We start from the raw sequence: 18,081 nt of genomic DNA, 5'->3' as shown, positions 1-18,081 counted from the left end.
TCAGAGGTGGGTGGTGATAAAACGATTGTCATCAAATGATAATCAGATTTTATACATATTTTAGTATAAAATAGTTAGTATATATTTATATAAAATAATGATAAGAGTTATTAGAGGTAAACGTTAAGTATTACTCAGATTTCTTCTAAAATTTTCTTTCTGCATACATTTTATTACATCTAGTAAAATTAATGTAAAATTTTTCATACTTGTAATTATTTCATATATATTTTAAAACAAATATTAAAGCACAATTAATAGATAAAATTATTATATTCAGGTTTTATAATTATCACATAGACTCAAAGATCTTGGTAGTATATATTTATAAATAATCATCATAATAGTAGTTAATTAATAATCAAATAAATAGAAAAAATAATTTTATATACTTCCAATAGACATTTGTGTCTATAATGCCAACACTCATCCATATGAAATAAAATTACTTGTTTCCCCTAGAAGGACAATTTATTTTCTTGATACTTTATTTCATAAATAAAATTGGCACATAAATATCTAATTTAAATATATTATAAGCGTGACAAAAAGTTCATAATGAAAAATTACTTATTCAGAATTACAGATCATAATTATTTCTTTCAGAGGGTGGTGATAAAAATATTGTCATCAGTAATATACAGTATATAAAGATATAAAATATAATTACTAAAAAATTGTTATGTTTCCTATCAAACAGGACACTATTAACATAATACAATTTAAAAAATGGGTCATTTTATAAATAATTATATTTTTCATGTTTCATATAGACGAATTGATTCATAAGACAATTGCATAAATAATTTCATTGTGATTCAAATGAACTATGTTTTCATCACATAACAAGAATTTCAAAATTTCAAAAATTCTTATTTTGTATTTGAGCGATGATTAATTAATAGTAATAATTTTCAGAATTAATAAAAATACATTTTAAAATAGTATTGACAGTTTTTATTAATTGCCATATAAAAATATGTTTATAGTTACTGAATTAAATAATGTATTAATTTAAATATATTTTTATTACCTTATATCAAATATATCTAAATCAGATTGCATATAATTTATATCATAAAAATTCAAAGATCTTGGTGATAATTAATGAACATCATCATACTTAACTATTCTATAGTTCTGTTATAAATAATACCTTATATACTTTTTTTTGTACATTTCTGTTATCCCTACTACCGCTCAATGCCACGACTATTGCAACACTCAATTCTGTTATCACAACTACCGGTACATCCTAGATGAACCCGATTTCATAAATTGATTATAAATACATACTTGATGAGAGATTTAATTGCATCATATCTGTTGGTATTCAAAAGTAATATATTTTATTATTTAAATGGAACTGAACCTCAACGAATTCAACAGCATCTATGCTAAATTAATTAGGTAAAAGGTATGAAATAGTAAAATAAAAACAATATATATTTAGAATAAACCAAATTTGAAATGGTATTTTTAACAGCATTCGACTGACCAGTGTAAATTGAACATGTTATCATGTTCCACTTAATACGCCAGTGAAGCACATTAGCTAGGTACACCCGTGGGGTATGATATTATCACTACACAAGTGTTGTGTAATTAACACAATGACCGCCACGCAGCCGCCTGTGGGTACATAAAAATAATGGCGTATCGATAATTTTTAGGCCGCACTATATCATTCATAGGAAGCCATATGGCCACGGGCTGCCGTAAATTCCCTAAATTTTGGAATAACAATAAATATGTTGGTGCTGTAGTTATATCTTTTAAATTCAAATTGCGACATAGTGGAAGAAATTGCCATTCTCTCAGTATATTGTACACCCATGTACGATGTTTTTTAGTCATAATTTTTATTACTCTAACTGAACATCAAATTAAACAATAAATTTTACTTAAAACTTCTAAAATAAATTTTTATTTTTAATAAAACTTAATAATTAAATACTAAGAATAATGTTTGTTATTTGCTTAATTATTTTTCATTTTTATGATGTTTCATAAAACAATCCACACACATATACACATCACATTTCTTACATTAAGTTGTAATTCTATTATAAAATCAACTTCACTAAAAGAACTAAAGTCGTCATCTATAAGTCATCTAAAAGTTCCCACAACACTTTAGTCACAGACTTTAAATCATTTTGATCGAGAACTCATTTTTACAATATAAAAAAACTTAATAATAGTTGACAATTTAACATTAGCCCGTCGGCAGCCATATGGCATCTAATAAAACTATGTATTAAGTTGGCACCACGAGGCCATACTATTATTATAATTAAATAAGAATCTTAAAAAAAAATAAACCAATTGATATCGGAATCGTATTTGTAGGCTTATTGGTACATTTTACGAATGTTACCCATAATATACGTACAGCATTATAGAAATAAATAACTCTGAGGCAGCCGGCAACCGTATGGCAGTCAACGTATTAAATAGATGGAAAACACTATAATATACATTATAATATAAATGGCAATTCATGACGTGTATTATGTATTAAAATACGGAATCTGGATAGTACTATAGTAGTCGAGATAACAGAATTGAGTAGTCGCGGTAGTAAGGATAACAGAAAAATACCTTTTTTTTTATTATATATAAATTAGCAATATACCCAGCCTGGAAATGTCGTTACATAATACTTCAGGTTATAGACATACCTTATTACTTAATTTTGTTTAACATTTAGATTGAACATTATATATATTACAGAAATCAAAAATCTTTGACTTTATACTATTTGTATAGACCCTTTTAGAATTTTTAAGATTATATATAAAATAAATTTTTATTATTTTAATTATTAAAAGATAATTTCATAAATAGGTACATAATTATTTGACTTATTGAAGATCATATAAATAATAAATCACGTTAAGTTTAATTCTAATGATACATAGTACATAAGTATGCACTTGATATAGATATTAATGCAATGGTAAATATCACATACTCATATAAAAAATAAGTACTGTATATTGCATAACACAATTATTTCACTTAAATTGATATTATAATTTTTAAATTAATAATATTTACTATTGAGCAGAATTAATAAAATTAATGGTTTTCTATATTTATTCAACTATATTAGGTATTTGTTAGGTATAGTAAATTCAGTCTACTAAAAAAAAAAAAGAGAAACTAGTTCAGAAACCTTTAACCTAAAATTATACAGTTTACATTGTAAATATCAAGGATCTAGTATATTTGAAGTTAAAATTAATACCCTTAAAATTTAGTTTCCGGTTTGCTATAACAAATCTATCAATGAAAATATTGTAAAAACATTCATAAAAAGTAGTTTGTTTAAACCTAATACATAAAATTGGTCCTTTAAATTGTTTACTATATATTGAAGTATAGAAAGTGATGTTGTTATGAAAAAGTTAAGAAATTTAAAATAAAATAATTTTATTTTGTAACGAAATTTACATAAAATCACCTCATTAAACAAGTGAAGAATCAAGCCATGTGTTCATAACTCCTCAAGCTGTATTCAACTGTATTCAAGTGATGTTACATAACTTAATATTAGACAGTACAATAGATTGTCTAGATATGTAACTCCAGTAATATTAAGTTAGTACAATAACACGAACACGGATAACTTAAGAATCAAACTCCACATATCATGTATGGCAATAAAACTAAGTTTTAAATAATTACATCTTTAGCAGAATACGGTTACACTCATAAAGAATTATATAAAATATATCGAACACTTATATCATAATGTACGCAGTTCATGACTTTAATGAACGAAATATAAACTTAAAAATGCAAATCGAAACGTCCGTCAAGAGGAGAGGGGGCATAGTCACACTAAGGACGTTAAAATAATAAATTACCATGTTATTGTCCCTCGGTCCTCCTTTGCGGTCTCTGTTGGGGCCACCATACGGTTGAAAACGGTTGCCTCTTCCACCGCGGCCACCATGGAATTCTTCTTTTGGCTTTTGATTGATATTCGGACCGTGGTGTGTGTTCGGTCCGTTGTTTATCGACGTGTCAAGTTTCTCGTCTTTTATCTGTGCCATCACGTATAGCTTGGAATCAACAGACACAATACAAAAGAATGGAAATACGTTGAATACTTGAACACAACAATTAGAACTTATAAGAAGCACGTATGAAGCAGACAACAACGATTTGAGAGAAAATGGCCGACCACGATGAATACACACGCACAGACACACGGTTAGGGGACGGAGACGGAAATGGCTGCGTCTAGTCCGGTGACGGGGGTAGTGGACTCAATGTACGGGGCATCCGGCTTAAAGTGGGAGATGACGCCGTTGCCGGCAACAGGCTCGCCAACAGTCACAATACATTCACAAGCACTTTATGGGATCTTTTTCGAAATTTGCCACTCACCGACGATCAGTAAAAATGTATGAAATACGGTTTTTTTTTTTTTTTTATTTTATATTATACTAACTGAACTTTTAAATAAGTTAAAAAGTATTGTAATTATTTTTATTATTTATTAATACTAATAAGTATTGAAATACCTTATCAACACTCTCTATATAGATTGATCTGGTAATTGGATATTAGAAATAATTTGAAATTTGATTTGCCGAATTTTACTTGTCAAACATGTGTTTAACAGACAATTTATTGATAAGTATTTAACCTAATACATTATTAAAAAGTTGTTTTTACTTTGATTTACATTTTTAATTTAATTATTGGTACGTTAATGAGAATTATAACACCATAGACATATAAATGTTAGGTTATATGCCTATGACGGGCATCTACTACGTTCTACTATATTTCAACTAGTGGCATGCTTAGGGGCGATGGTTGGGTGTTACACCCCTCTCTCCGAAATTTTAACGAATTTAGAATAAAGTATTGCTTAATGTTTGTATATAATTTAAGTTTGTTATTATAAATATTTGCCAGGGTTTTTATATATTCAAAGTCGATATTGTATTTTAAAATTTTTTATTATCAAAATTTTTATTTTTTTAAATAAATACATTTGAATACGCAGTTGTAAAAATATTGAACATCCCAACGAAAAAAATTTCCAGGCACGTCCCAGACTTCAATTTTAATTTCATCTTTTTCGATTTTGGTTTGAATCATCAATAGTCTAGTGTCTTTGGACATGTATCTTATCATCTTGGTCACACTGTTAGATGATTCTAGAATTTTCCATAATTCAATTTTCATTAAGAATGTCCCAAAAGGCGCTAGTGTGCTTCACCACAGGTTTTCAATTTACTCATTAATTCTTTTGGCGGTGTATACTCAAATTTCCACGAAAAACCTATTTTTTAGTATTTCAAATTTTATTAATTATTTACAGTTGTTTTTTAGTTGTTCCATTTTTTTTCATAGTAAGACAATTATTTTATTCGTATATTTATAAACTTAAATTAAATTTCGTGTCTGTTATGCTCATTTAAATGTTTCCATTGATAATATGTTCATTTTTTATGAATTTTCTTTACATGTTATATTCATATAATTTTTCAGATGGCTAAATGGGGAGAAGGAGACCCTCGATGGATTGTTGAGGAACGTCCAGACGCCACCAATGTTAATAATTGGCACTGGTAATTTTTTTTAAATAACCAAATCTTAAAATTTGTGTTGATGATTTAGATTATTAATTTGTTACTATAGGATTGAATTTAATTTTGTATTTTTGATTGAACTTGTAGAGTTAATTTTGATTTGAAACTAATTATAATACCTATTATATTTATCTTACATAAATACGTATTATTTTTATTACCTAATCTATTTTTGGTTTTACTGTATAATTTCTAATTGACGTATAATACATATGTATTTGTGATATTTTGTTTGATATAAAATTGAATTTACTTATTCTGATGATTTATGTCAAGTGATTTGATTTTGAAATGTTATGCTGTTTATCCTAATTATAGTATAATATTTCATATATTTAAGTAATATATCATAATTAAATATTATAATTTTATGCTTTATTAATTTGAACTATTTTTATTTTAGGACTGAAAAAAATGCATGTCAGTGGTCAAAAGACAAACTTAATGCTTTATTGGTTGGTATGATTTTAGAAAATGATGTAGCGAGATGTGAAATTGTAAACATTGAAACTTGTGAAGGAGAAGCTGTTGCTAATAATCGAAAGGGAAAGCTAATATTTTTTTATGAATGGGATTTAACATTAGCTTGGAAAGGACAATTAAGTGGTTTTGATAAATGTATTGAAGGCACCATTAATATACCAAATTTGAGTGAAGAAAATAGTGTATCTGAAATTGAGGTATAATGCTGATCGTGTTTTAAATCATGCATCATTGTTATAGTTTTATGTATTTGTAGACTTCATTATTTATGAATTCATTTATTTCTAGATTAATATTTCATTGAAAGAAATTTCAAATGAAGCAAATATAGTAAAAGATTTTCTTTATCATCATGGACGAAGTAAAATTCGTGATCAATTGGAACAATATATTAAGGATTTAAAAGAAGGTATTGATATAAAATATTATGTGCAGTATACTTCCATTGTTTTATTAATATGTATAGTGATTGAGAAGAAAAATATGAAATTAGAGTAAAAAGTTAAATAAATTATGTTAGCTAATGCTAATAACAATTATTACTTTTTGACTAACATAGAATTTTGATCATATGTCATTTATATTTACTGTTTAATTTCTATCAGTTTCTTTCTCTAAGCATGTTTTATCTAATAAGATTAACGTTAGGAGTACAAGAATATTTGAGTGTTATATTTTGAGTTTTGATAGTTAATACTACTAAGTTTGATTTCAATGAAGTATTGTTACATAGGATTTAAGAAAGTGTCTTATTGTTTAAAAAAAAAATATATTTATCTTAAATATCTATCTTAAAAAAATATTTATCTAAATTGACATGATTTTTTTTGAATTTTTGTAGTGAACTTTTGGTATGATACATCTATCATACTTTTCTTTAGTTCTGGAATGGAATATAGAATGCTATTAAATTGTTTCTAAATCCTTTTCTTTTTTTTTTTTTTTTTTTTTGTATTATGTTTTATAGAATTTTCCAAAGGCATGATTTTACCAAAAAAAGACATTGAGAATTCTTCAAAACTTAAACTGTCCAAAGAATCATTGAATAGAATTCACAATTCTGAAAACGTAAGACTGTTAAATTAAGTTACTTATATAAATATTAATTATTGATTTAATTCTTGGATTTTGTTTTACAGGGGGCAAAAGAAGATAATACTAAATCTAAAATAGATACTACTACTGTTGTTATGGATGTTGTATTTCAATGTTCTGGTGATGATTTTTACAATGTGCTCACTACACCTGATGTAAGTATACCAATTTTATAAGTAATTATTTATAATTTTATTTATACAAAGTATTGTTTTTCTGTAGCTTGTATCAGCCTTTACTCATCAATCTGTTAAATTTCAAGCAGTTAAAGGTGGAAAGTTTCAATTGTTTGATGGAAACATAACTGGTGAATTTATTGAACTTGTAAGTAATTAAAGAGAAAAAAAGTTACTATACTTACTTGAGGTGTCTTCAATGATACTTGATAATTTATTAATATTTTGAATGAATATATATTTTCAATGAAAATTGTTTTTAATATATTTTTAGTTCAAAAATAAATAGAATAATTATTATTATGAGACATGAACATTGTATAAACACTAAATTTAATTTAATATATACTATAATGTTATTATAAATATATTATTTATTATTTATTTTGAGTCGTGATTAGAGTAATCATATATTTGTCCTCAAAAATTCAAGTACCATGAATATTATATTTACTGAGTATAGCAAACCTAATACAAATAATTAACTCATCGTTAAAAATGTTTTATCTCTGTGTTCAGTTTCTCTTAGTATTCTTATATTTGTCAAAGTTAATTTTTTTTAAGTTCACACAGTTTTTGCTATGAGTAGGGCTTAGAAGTTCTAGGCCTTATTAAAGGTAAAATATACATTAAAAAGCTAAATACGCACAAATATTCATATTTTATAATAATTTTTAAGTTATTTATTGCTTTGAACCACCAATATCTTTCAATTTGAAATGACTAAACTTATTTACAAAATAAATTAATATATAAATAAATGTTAGTTAATGTCACTTTCTTAGTGAAAACTATACAAATTTAAGATAATATTTGATTCCACTAAACAATCATTGTTAAATGTTTAGTTTTTTTTTTTTTTTTTTCATACAGCACTGGGTTAAAGTGTTATGTGTTCCATTAAATCATTAGGTTGGTTAATTTATTTGCAATAATATGACATGGCATTAGACCAAATTTCCAAATTAATTAAAATGAGCTCTGGAAGAAGAGGTATTTTAGGGTTTAATTTTTAATTAGATGATATAGTTAATTTAGGGACTTATGAAAATTATATGCTTTATACTTGTTACTAATTTAATAATTGTATGATAATGTATTCAAACTTTTTTCACAACTCTATGCAATCCGTGTGCCAAACATGTTTTTTGTATTATTTTAAGGTAGGGTCATACCATTTATATGCAATGTGTTAACACGTCATTATAATCCATGCCGTAGTAATATGTGTAATATTGTACTGTACACATTATATACAGTACATTAGGGATAGCAAACATGATAAAATAAGTGAAACAAATACTTACGTTGGTAAATTCATTGTTTTGTTTTACTATTGTTTTTCAAATTAAGTGTATCTAAGTAGTAATTATTTTATATGTAACAATATTATATTTCACAAGTTCATCTTACAGCAGGGCTGAATCAAAGAAAAGTGGGACAATAACTCTGGGCCGCATGTTAAAGGAAATTTTTTATATTATCGTTGATTAACATTTATGAAGATATGTTTCATTTTATTAAATATTTATTACAAATTACTGAATCAGAATAAAAAAAATTTAATTGTTTTGGATAAAAGGGCCATGCCAGAATTTTTATCCCTTATGATCATGATCCATCCCTGTCTGAAGAGGCAGAAGAAACAGCTATGATAATACATGTTTTAAATCAGACCAGTAGCAACTGCAGTTTATGGATTCATCATATTAATCCAGATAGAGATGATAAATGAAAATGTATCAACTTATTTCCTCATTTAAAGAATTACCTTAAAAAGTTCCATCAATATTTCTGAATGTGATATGGAAAATTAGTTTACAAAATTTGATAAGTAATTCACTTTGTTGCTCATCACATCTTACATAGTTTTCAAAATTGTTTGAAACATTCAGCGTGGAATTGAGTAGGAAGGTATTAGGTGTTGTAAATATGATCTCAAAACTAATTAATATTTAAAAATAAATGGGTTTCATTTGATTAAAATTCATGGCATGTAAATGTACTTTAACACATGAAGTGTGAATAATTGTGTGCCATTAAGGTTTTATCTATTAACACCATATTTTTTCCTAGTTATATGTTAACTTATTAATTTCAAACATATTTGTTATTGAAATCATGTATTCTTTCCTCTACGTTTTTTTCACTAAGTATAGCATGAAATGTTTACTTCTTAAGAAATATTCTGAACTTATTGTTAGAATTTTTGTTTATTAGATATTTGCTATCATCAATATTTAATACCATTGTTACTATAGTATTTATAATCAGTGCTAGTACAAATTATTAGAAGAAGTAGATTTTTTGTTTGATTCAGTAAAAAGTTAAGCAAGTTTTAAGTATGACTTCTCCTAGTACAAAACTGTCAAATGTGAATTGCGTATAAACAATTTAATAGTTTATAATTACTTATATAATTAATTTTAATTTATGATAACTCTTAATACGTCTAAAATAGTATTTTGGCATATTAACGTAACAGGGACTAATGCTTGTCACAAAGTTGTTAAATGAAAATTATGTATTAATTATTATTAATTATAATTAATTATGTATAATTTTACGCATTTCTGCAATGGTGACATCAAATAAATACAAGGAATAAATTTGAGTTTTATATTTATTTAATATTATATGAAACACATAGGTTTAAAAAATAACTAATATAAAATATATGTGTATGAAAATCAATAAAATTTGTACTTTTCTTGAAATCAATGAAATATACATTTAGAATTTTTGATTTTTTTAATCAATTATTTGACTTGAATTTATAGTTTGATTTGTTATAAATTGAGAACATAAAATAATATGAAACTTCTAAACTTCTGAGGCTTAGTTCTGAAGGTTAATATAAATGAACCAAGTTCATGGCTTTTGTTGAAGTTAAATTTGGTAGATATTTTAGTTTTAAGTAAATGTAAATGATGTTAAATAACAAATACTTTGCTCACAATGTTATGGTTGTATAAATGATGACTACTTTAAGTTCTCATTTTTATTTTACATTATAAAAAAAAAAAAAAAAATTCAACTTCGAAATCAATCTTCAACCTCTTAAGTTTGATTTAATCAATAAATAGCATACATTATAAAGAAATAACAATTAGAATGTTTAAATTAATATATGGTAAAATGTTACTTGAATTTTTGAAGTCAGCCATACTTCAGTATAGAATTTCAAATAGTTCTACAATGATAAGATATACATTAAATGACAGAAATTTGATATGTTGAAAATGTTGTTATTTTAAATTTTTAATTTGTTTTAATTATTCTTATATCTTAAGAAAAATTTTAATTTTTTTTGTATTTATATATTCTAAGTAAATAAATTCAAAATTATTATTTATTTTTGTCGATTCCATAATAGTTTGATATATTATGATTAAAGATTGTGAAAATTAAAAAATAAGTATTCAAAAAAAATATCATTGAAGATGACTCAATTGTTGATTAAATCTATAATTTATATAGTGTCCCGGTAAAAAAATTGTCAAAAATTGGAGAACTAAGCAATGGCCTGATTGGTTGTATTCTACTGTAACTGTTAATATAAATCAGCAAGAAGACCACACAAAAGTTAAAGTTACTCTTGTAGGAGTGCCTAAAAGGTAAAAAATATTAGATAAATATCTATTTATTATTTGTGGTATTATAATTAATATTCAATTATTTTTTCAGTGATGAAGCTGTTACTCGTCAAAATTGGGAGAGGTATTACTTTACGCCCATTAAAAGAACTTTTGGTTATGGCATATTATTATGAGGTTGAACACTGAATTCTTTAATATAATTTTTTGTATTTATTTTGGAAAAATATTCGACTTTAAAAATGTTTTGCACTTTGCTCGTTTATGTGATTACTTTAAAATATTGTAACACATTTTCAAACGTTACTTACAGTCCTTATAGATGTTAATGACTTAGGTTAAAACTCTCTTCAATTTTCAATTTCAGTCTTCTACAATTTAATGTTATCTACAGAATTTAAATTAAGTAAATAAAAAAACTGTTTTTTTTTTTTTTAATTTCTAAAGTGTATTATTTATTGTTTGATCCATACATCCATTTTGAAATAATATATTGTGATTTGCTTTACCTAAGTAATTTTTACAACTAACAGTATTCTTTTAATGAATCAATATTGGAGGGGTTTTAAATACTGGAGGTGGCATTGCAGGACAGTTCTCTACTAGCTTTTTCATATTTGTACACTCGGTACCTATTAAAGAAAAAAAAAAAATTTAATTATAAACAAAAATTTACAACATTACTATACTTACTTTCAACCCACACATCTTTTGGACAATTCTGTGAAATACAGAATAATATGTATATTAGTATTATAGTTTAATAAATATTAATTTACACTCAATATAATATTTAGTTTTAAAAATGAATACATTTATAGTCAGTATTTTTGAAATATCTGGTTTAAAGCAAGTGTATTAAGATAATTATATAAATGAATTCCTTATTTTGCTTTGATCAGTATATTTTTATTATACAATAAAACTAATTTTTTACTTATATTATTTTATTTAACACTTATTAAAACAGGTATTAAATTGTTAAAAAAAAAAAAAAAATGTTTTGACCTTATTATTAATTGTAAATCTCTATTGTAAAAGTTGGATTTTTCCACTGCTTTATAAAATTGAAAAAATTTAAGTTTTTAAACAACCACTTATATACATTAATGTATGTAGATTGTTTTTATAAAACTATAAATAATTAATTATATGCAAATACATTTGATATTAGTGTCAATAATTATAATAATTATTTAAACTTTGACAAAAACAGTAAATATTTTAACAATTGTTTAACTGAAATAAGTATATAAAAATTATAATTTTTACCATGTACATATCTCTCAAAAAGCATTTCATCAATCTTCCTGCAGGAGTGTTCATTATAACCATGGGATTAGGATTTTTTTCCTCATGTTCAGCTAAAATAGGAAAAAGTTATTAAAAATTAATCTACAAAGTAAACTAAAAATTAAAGAACAAATATAAGTAAGCTTTACTTTCATCATAACATTTATTGAATTTAGGCTGCCACAAAGACTTCCATTTTTCATCATTGTTCATTCCTTCACTCATTTTTTTAATTATCTTGTCTTTGTTAAGTTTTCCATCATTAGCCTGAATTTATAATAAGCAAAAATGTCAAATGTATGTATAACAACGTTAATTGATTCTGAAGTTTTTTACTACTTACAACCAATCCAGATTGTATAAAAATACATTGAAATAGACATGGGGGATCTGCAATAAACAAATTGTATTATGATTAAACCTAGAAATTCAATACATCTATCAATACACTTTGTTATATTTTGTAGGTATACGAGTATGTAACATAGTGTACATTCATAATGAGTAAATTTGATTGTTTATATTATTATTAAATCAGTTGGCAAAGAATTATATTTAATTTTTACATTAATACTGAATATCACCATATTTATTTCAAAATTGCAATTTTATCAATATTTTGTATTCTGATAAGGTTAAGTGCTAAGTCAACATTATATTGTGAGTTTTTATAAAGTTGTAAAAAGTTTAATATCAAATAATAAGCAATTTTTTAAAAAACGTTTGCCTCTTAAAAAAATATAAATAATATATTATAATTAGAGCCCGTGTTTATATGTATTTGCATGTTTGTACTATGTGTATGCACGTCTATAGAGGTTTGTAATATCCACGATTCATATCACACCAAATTTAAACATCAAATTTTATACTGCATATTTGTTCATAAATGCATATTAAATGGTTTTTAATAAATTATTTATATTTACAGTAAATTTTGTAATTGCCTCAAATAGAGCATGAATAGACATCATAGGTATTAAGTTTAAAAAATACTATTTTAAAAGATTTGAATTTTTTTTTTTTAAGTTTTCTATTAGTTTTTTTACAGTAGGTAACTTCAAATGATCTAAAATATTTATAAAATCTAAAATATTGATTTTTAGTTATTTTTTTTTTATATGTATTCTCGTTTTTAAGTTTCCTGAAAGTTTTAGATTGATTTAAATGATTTGAAATATAAAGCAGTAGATATTATCAATTTTTTTGGTTTTTATAAAATATTTAGAATTTTATTTGGTAAAAAAGTGTGGTTTAAATCACATTTTATAATTCTTAACATAATGCATATAATTGCATATTTAATCACTTTTTCTTTGCATATTTGCATTATATTTGAAACTTTTTAAATGCATATAAATCCGGGCTCTAATTATAATTAATATTTTAATACAATTACCTTTTCCGTGTACCATTTCTTTATATTCTTTGGAATCTGGCTTGTCCTTCATTTGTTTAAATGTTTCAAAACATGTCTCCCATTCTTTGTCCAAACCAGGTAATATATTTGGCATTTGACAACATTCAACTAATTTCTATTAAGACATGAAAAAATATATACTTAGATCATATTAATATCTCAACGTCCATGTCATAATTCAAATTTATTTTAGCATGTTGCTAGACAAATTATCATAAATTTAACCATGAAAAAAAAATTAGATCAATATTTACTATTATATTTTAAGTTATTGTTTTTGCATATTTACACATTAGCAGTAACTTGAGTCTAAAAATATAATTATTTAGATAGAAAAATTAAACTGTTAATTGTCTGGAAACAATGTTTTAACCCAATGTTAATATCTAACTTGTGGACAAACTGTAAAAGAAGTTTACATTACTGTAATTCCATTTCTTGCGACTAAACTCTTAAGTTTTTCTTTTTTCAAGTGTGTTTTTGATGAATTTTGGTAAAAACTGAATTCTTAAGAAGTAATAGAATAATTTATTTACTTATATTACATCTTTGGGATACATTTATAGCCAATAAATTTAAATCATAGTAGAGATAAAAGAATAACCACCTAATGATGGATTAAAATGATTGTAGGTATAAGTATACAAATTTATCAATGTTTTAACTATAGTTAGTATTTACTTTGTAGTATAATTTTAACATTATTGTTATTAATATTCTGATAGGTTGAATCAAATTTTATCAAAAAATTGTCATCACTCGAAATTGCTTTTATGATAGTACAATGAAACAGAATTTTAGAAAGATTTGACAAAACTAGTGTTAAATTATAAGAAAACTGATAAAAATTAAATCATCCATAAGAGCTAAAGTTGGACTTAAAAAAATGTCTTCAATAAATGTGCAGTATATTTTCAATGCTCTTACAGATACAATTAATCCAGTCGGGATAGATTGACAATCAGTTATTGCTGTTTATTATGATGATGCTGCAACTGTTTGAACATTATAACGGAGTTCAAGCCAAAGCAAAAGTATCAAGTCTTAATGTTATGCATGTTCATTACTATGGCCATTGTTTAAACTTAATACTTGTCAATTCATTAGGAAAAAAATTTATTTAGTATTTAATTTATTTGGTATAATTCAAATACTTTATTGTTTTGTGGAAGTTAGTTCCTTAAGTAATTTTAGTTTACAATAAACTGAATTTAACTCTTTATCAACTGTTTGGACAGTCCAATCACTTAAAGAATCTTCAAATAACCTAAGAACAGACAATGACAATTTAAGAAAAATGTACGAAGAGACTAAGATTTGTAGTGAAAATAAAATTATAATATTTAATAATCTTATAAAATTCAAAATTTTTCTCGTTTAGTTGTGGAAAAATAATGAATGGCATAAAATGTTTTGTCTTTTTTTCAACTTTAGATGAAATATTTTCTGGGGTTAAACGGCGTTTCAGCCATAAAACTTTAAGTTTAATTACAGCAACAAGAAATTTAATTCAATGAAAACTTGACAGTATTGATATTTAAATTTTGAAGGAAAAATTGAATTTGGATAAGTAGTACATTAAATTGTGAAATTAAGCTTATTAAAAATATGGCTGACTAAACATCTATTATAAGGTCATCAACTAAAAAAAATGCACTTTGGCTGAATTGGTTATCATAGAATAACCGGAAAAAAAATTTTGAAACTTCAATAAACTAACTCTCAAATAAAGCTTTAACACAATCTCCAACAATACTTATGACAAGCTGCTCGTGTGAGTGAAGTTTTTCTAAATTGTCTATTGTGCAGTCTAAACTAAGAAACTCTATGTTCAAGAATGTCTTTTTCACGGATTTTAATATTTATGGAGCAAAAATGGCATCAGAATTCAGTATTGAAAAATTAGTAGATGAATTCAAAACGTTTGTGCTGATAAAGAAAAAGATTTACATTTACTTAACATTATAAATGTATGGAAATTTTTTAAACATATTCAATATAGTTTGAACTTTAAGAAATTATATATTTTCTTTTATTAAAGTAACTTAATTCATAGTAAGATCGATACTAGGCGTACCTATATTTGTTATGATTACATTTCATATTATTAAAAATAGATCCCGTTATAAACAGGGTTTTGAAATTAGCATCCATGTAACAAACTATTCATATAATTCACTACCCAACGTACCTACCATGCGTATGATTAATTTGGACCCTAGTCTCCTGAATTTTTACTTTATTAATAATCATATATTTTAAATCAATATTTTTAGAACTTTACATTTAATAATGGGTAAAATTATAATTATTTACAATATTCGATGTACTCTGATATGCATATAAAATATAAAGGTATAATTCCTTAAGTTATTAATTTGAAATATTTATGAATGAAGGTTATACGTATAATGTTTATTATATATAGCCATGTCAAATTATAGACATTTTTTTTACAAATTCTTTATCGTGAAGTCATGCATTATTATTATTATTATTTATTCCCTCTGTATAAAGAATAAGGTTATTATTTAAATGTTAAAAATTATTTAAAAGTTAAAACTATAGTAGAACTCCAATTATCCGAACGCCAATCTACCGGACATCCACTTAAAAGAAACAAGAAAAAAAATGGTCTATTTTTTTTAATAACTCGTTAATCGTAATCATATTTCGTATTATGGGATTGCGATAAAGGTAATCTAAATGAGTGGTTGCTTATGGACACAATTGATCTAGGATGCCACATACTATCAGATAATGAAATAGTTCATAGCTTAGTTGGAAAAGGTGATAACGAATGAAAAAAAAATAAAATGACAATGGTTTTGACTGAAGGTAAATATGGACAGTTTCATTCTGAGACTAATTATCCCGGAAATTTATTTATCTAAACTACCCTCGACAATAGTTAGTCTGGATAAGACTACTTCTATACTACTATAAGTTCTACTGTATATTTAACATAAATATCTTGTACTATTATATACCTTGCCCGGTCCGGGCATTAGAGCTCGACATTCTTCATCATATGTCATTCTTTTTTGGCGCAAATTCCATGTTCTCTCCAACCCAGCAATCTATAAGTATATTATTTTATACAAGCTATTTATAGTGTTATATTTTTTCGTACGGATTTTATTTAATTCGAGTAAGAACTTACAAATACTGTTTGGCAGATGATTGCGAAAATACATATACAAACCACTTTTTGCATTTTTCTCGTTAAATAATATTTATCGTGAAATTATTGTGCTAACAGTTGAAAGTTATCTGAACACTGAAAATAAGTTTGCTTGTTCCATCAATTTTAAATAAAATGTCTATATTTTCAGTAAAAATAACAATACGAGTTAATAGAAAATTATTAGTTATTAAATCTTTGTCAAGGTCTGGACCAATTGTTTGAATTATTATTTTTTCATTGTTAAGGTTAACTACAGGAAGTTAAAAATACACATGCCTCATGACCTACATCGTAACACGTAATACCTAAGTAAACGTGTAACTAATAATATTTTCACTTAACATTGTATTTAAAACATAATTGTTGATGTAATATTAACTTAATATGAAGTGATCAAGGTTAAAGGAAGTTATAGTTAAGTGGCATTCGGTAATTATAAATAATAACAGGGAATGTTTATGGTTCAAAACAATATAATGTTTTATAAAAAAAATAGTTTAAAATTTTTAAACTAATTTGACATTGACATAAAAAATGATGTTTGTAGAAAATATAAAATATAAAACATAAAAATTAATTTATGTTATCTTTTATATCCTACACATAATAGATAAATTATAAACCATAGTAAATTGTTTTCGTTTTTCTCTATTACGCTGAACAATATAACTGTGTCGTCAAAATAAAAAATGTATAAATAAAAAAAAAAGTAATGTATGAATACAAATGTTAGAATATCAACTATAATATACCTATTTCTTTTAAATGCACTTTCTTAAAGCGGTATTTTATAAATAATTTTTATATAACAAAAATAATAATGTAATAACAAAATTAGTATCTATACATTTTATAAAAAATGTATGATTTTTTTGTTAATGTATTAACGCAATTATTTAATATAAGTTATACTAAGTGTAATTCTAACTAATAACGTTTTAATTCAGGTTGAAGTATGAATAATTATTCGTATTTTGAATTAAATTATCTTATTCAGAATAAACGTATTTTATTGATTTATAAACTAAATAATAAATAAGCAAATAAGGTAGTTTTTATACTACACACACACTTTAACTTGTTGATTAAACTTTTCAAATCGCTATAATTTATTAATGATTTCTTAACTAAAGTTATTTTGTATTTATAAAAAATATCTATAATAAAGTTTGTATTTATTTGAAGTATTTTTAAATATTGTTATATATATTGT

At 24.6% G+C, this 18,081-nt stretch overlaps 3 protein-coding genes across 6 annotated transcripts in view; 1 reads left to right on the top strand and 2 right to left on the bottom strand.

Annotated features, from left to right (window-relative positions):
- LOC112684790 (hrp65 protein-like) overlaps positions 1–4,275 on the bottom strand; it is a 23,817-nt gene extending 19,542 nt beyond the window's left edge. For 2 of the 4 annotated variants that reach the window (XR_003148736.1, XM_025556456.1), the window contains exon 1: positions 3,876–4,275. Coding sequence is in view for 2 of the 4 variants with exons in the window: in XM_025556456.1 (XP_025412241.1) it covers positions 3,876–4,064 (189 nt within the window). In the remaining 2 variants the exon portion in view is untranslated. The remainder of the gene's footprint in view (positions 1–3,875) is intronic. The other 2 variants (XR_003148737.1, XM_025556457.1) reach the window with 1 other exon arrangement.
- Positions 4,276–5,204: 929 nt separating this feature from the next.
- LOC112684791 (activator of 90 kDa heat shock protein ATPase homolog 1) lies at positions 5,205–11,372 on the top strand. The gene is made up of 9 exons (XM_025556458.1): positions 5,205–5,378; positions 5,518–5,597; positions 6,022–6,298; positions 6,390–6,510; positions 7,069–7,169; positions 7,241–7,351; positions 7,419–7,520; positions 10,853–10,989; positions 11,060–11,372. The coding sequence occupies exons 2-9, from the start codon at positions 5,518–5,520 to the stop codon at positions 11,142–11,144; spliced, it is 1,014 nt and encodes a 337-aa protein (XP_025412243.1). The 5' UTR covers positions 5,205–5,378; the 3' UTR covers positions 11,145–11,372.
- A 23-nt stretch (positions 11,373–11,395) lies between these two features.
- Positions 11,396–16,995, bottom strand: LOC112684792. The gene is made up of 8 exons (XM_025556459.1): positions 16,845–16,995; positions 16,672–16,761; positions 13,661–13,796; positions 12,605–12,651; positions 12,411–12,528; positions 12,241–12,332; positions 11,662–11,689; positions 11,396–11,600 (listed from the first exon to the last, which is right to left on the bottom strand). The coding sequence occupies exons 1-8, from the start codon at positions 16,896–16,898 to the stop codon at positions 11,509–11,511; spliced, it is 657 nt and encodes a 218-aa protein (XP_025412244.1). The 5' UTR covers positions 16,899–16,995; the 3' UTR covers positions 11,396–11,508.
- Positions 16,996–18,081: the final 1,086 nt, after the last annotated feature.

This window comes from Sipha flava, unplaced genomic scaffold (assembly GCF_003268045.1).
Source record: "Sipha flava isolate LNK unplaced genomic scaffold, YSA_version1 258_pilon_pilon, whole genome shotgun sequence".
NCBI classification, from domain to species: domain Eukaryota; kingdom Metazoa; phylum Arthropoda; class Insecta; order Hemiptera; family Aphididae; genus Sipha; species Sipha flava.
This window is presented reverse-complemented; position numbering and strand designations above follow the sequence as displayed.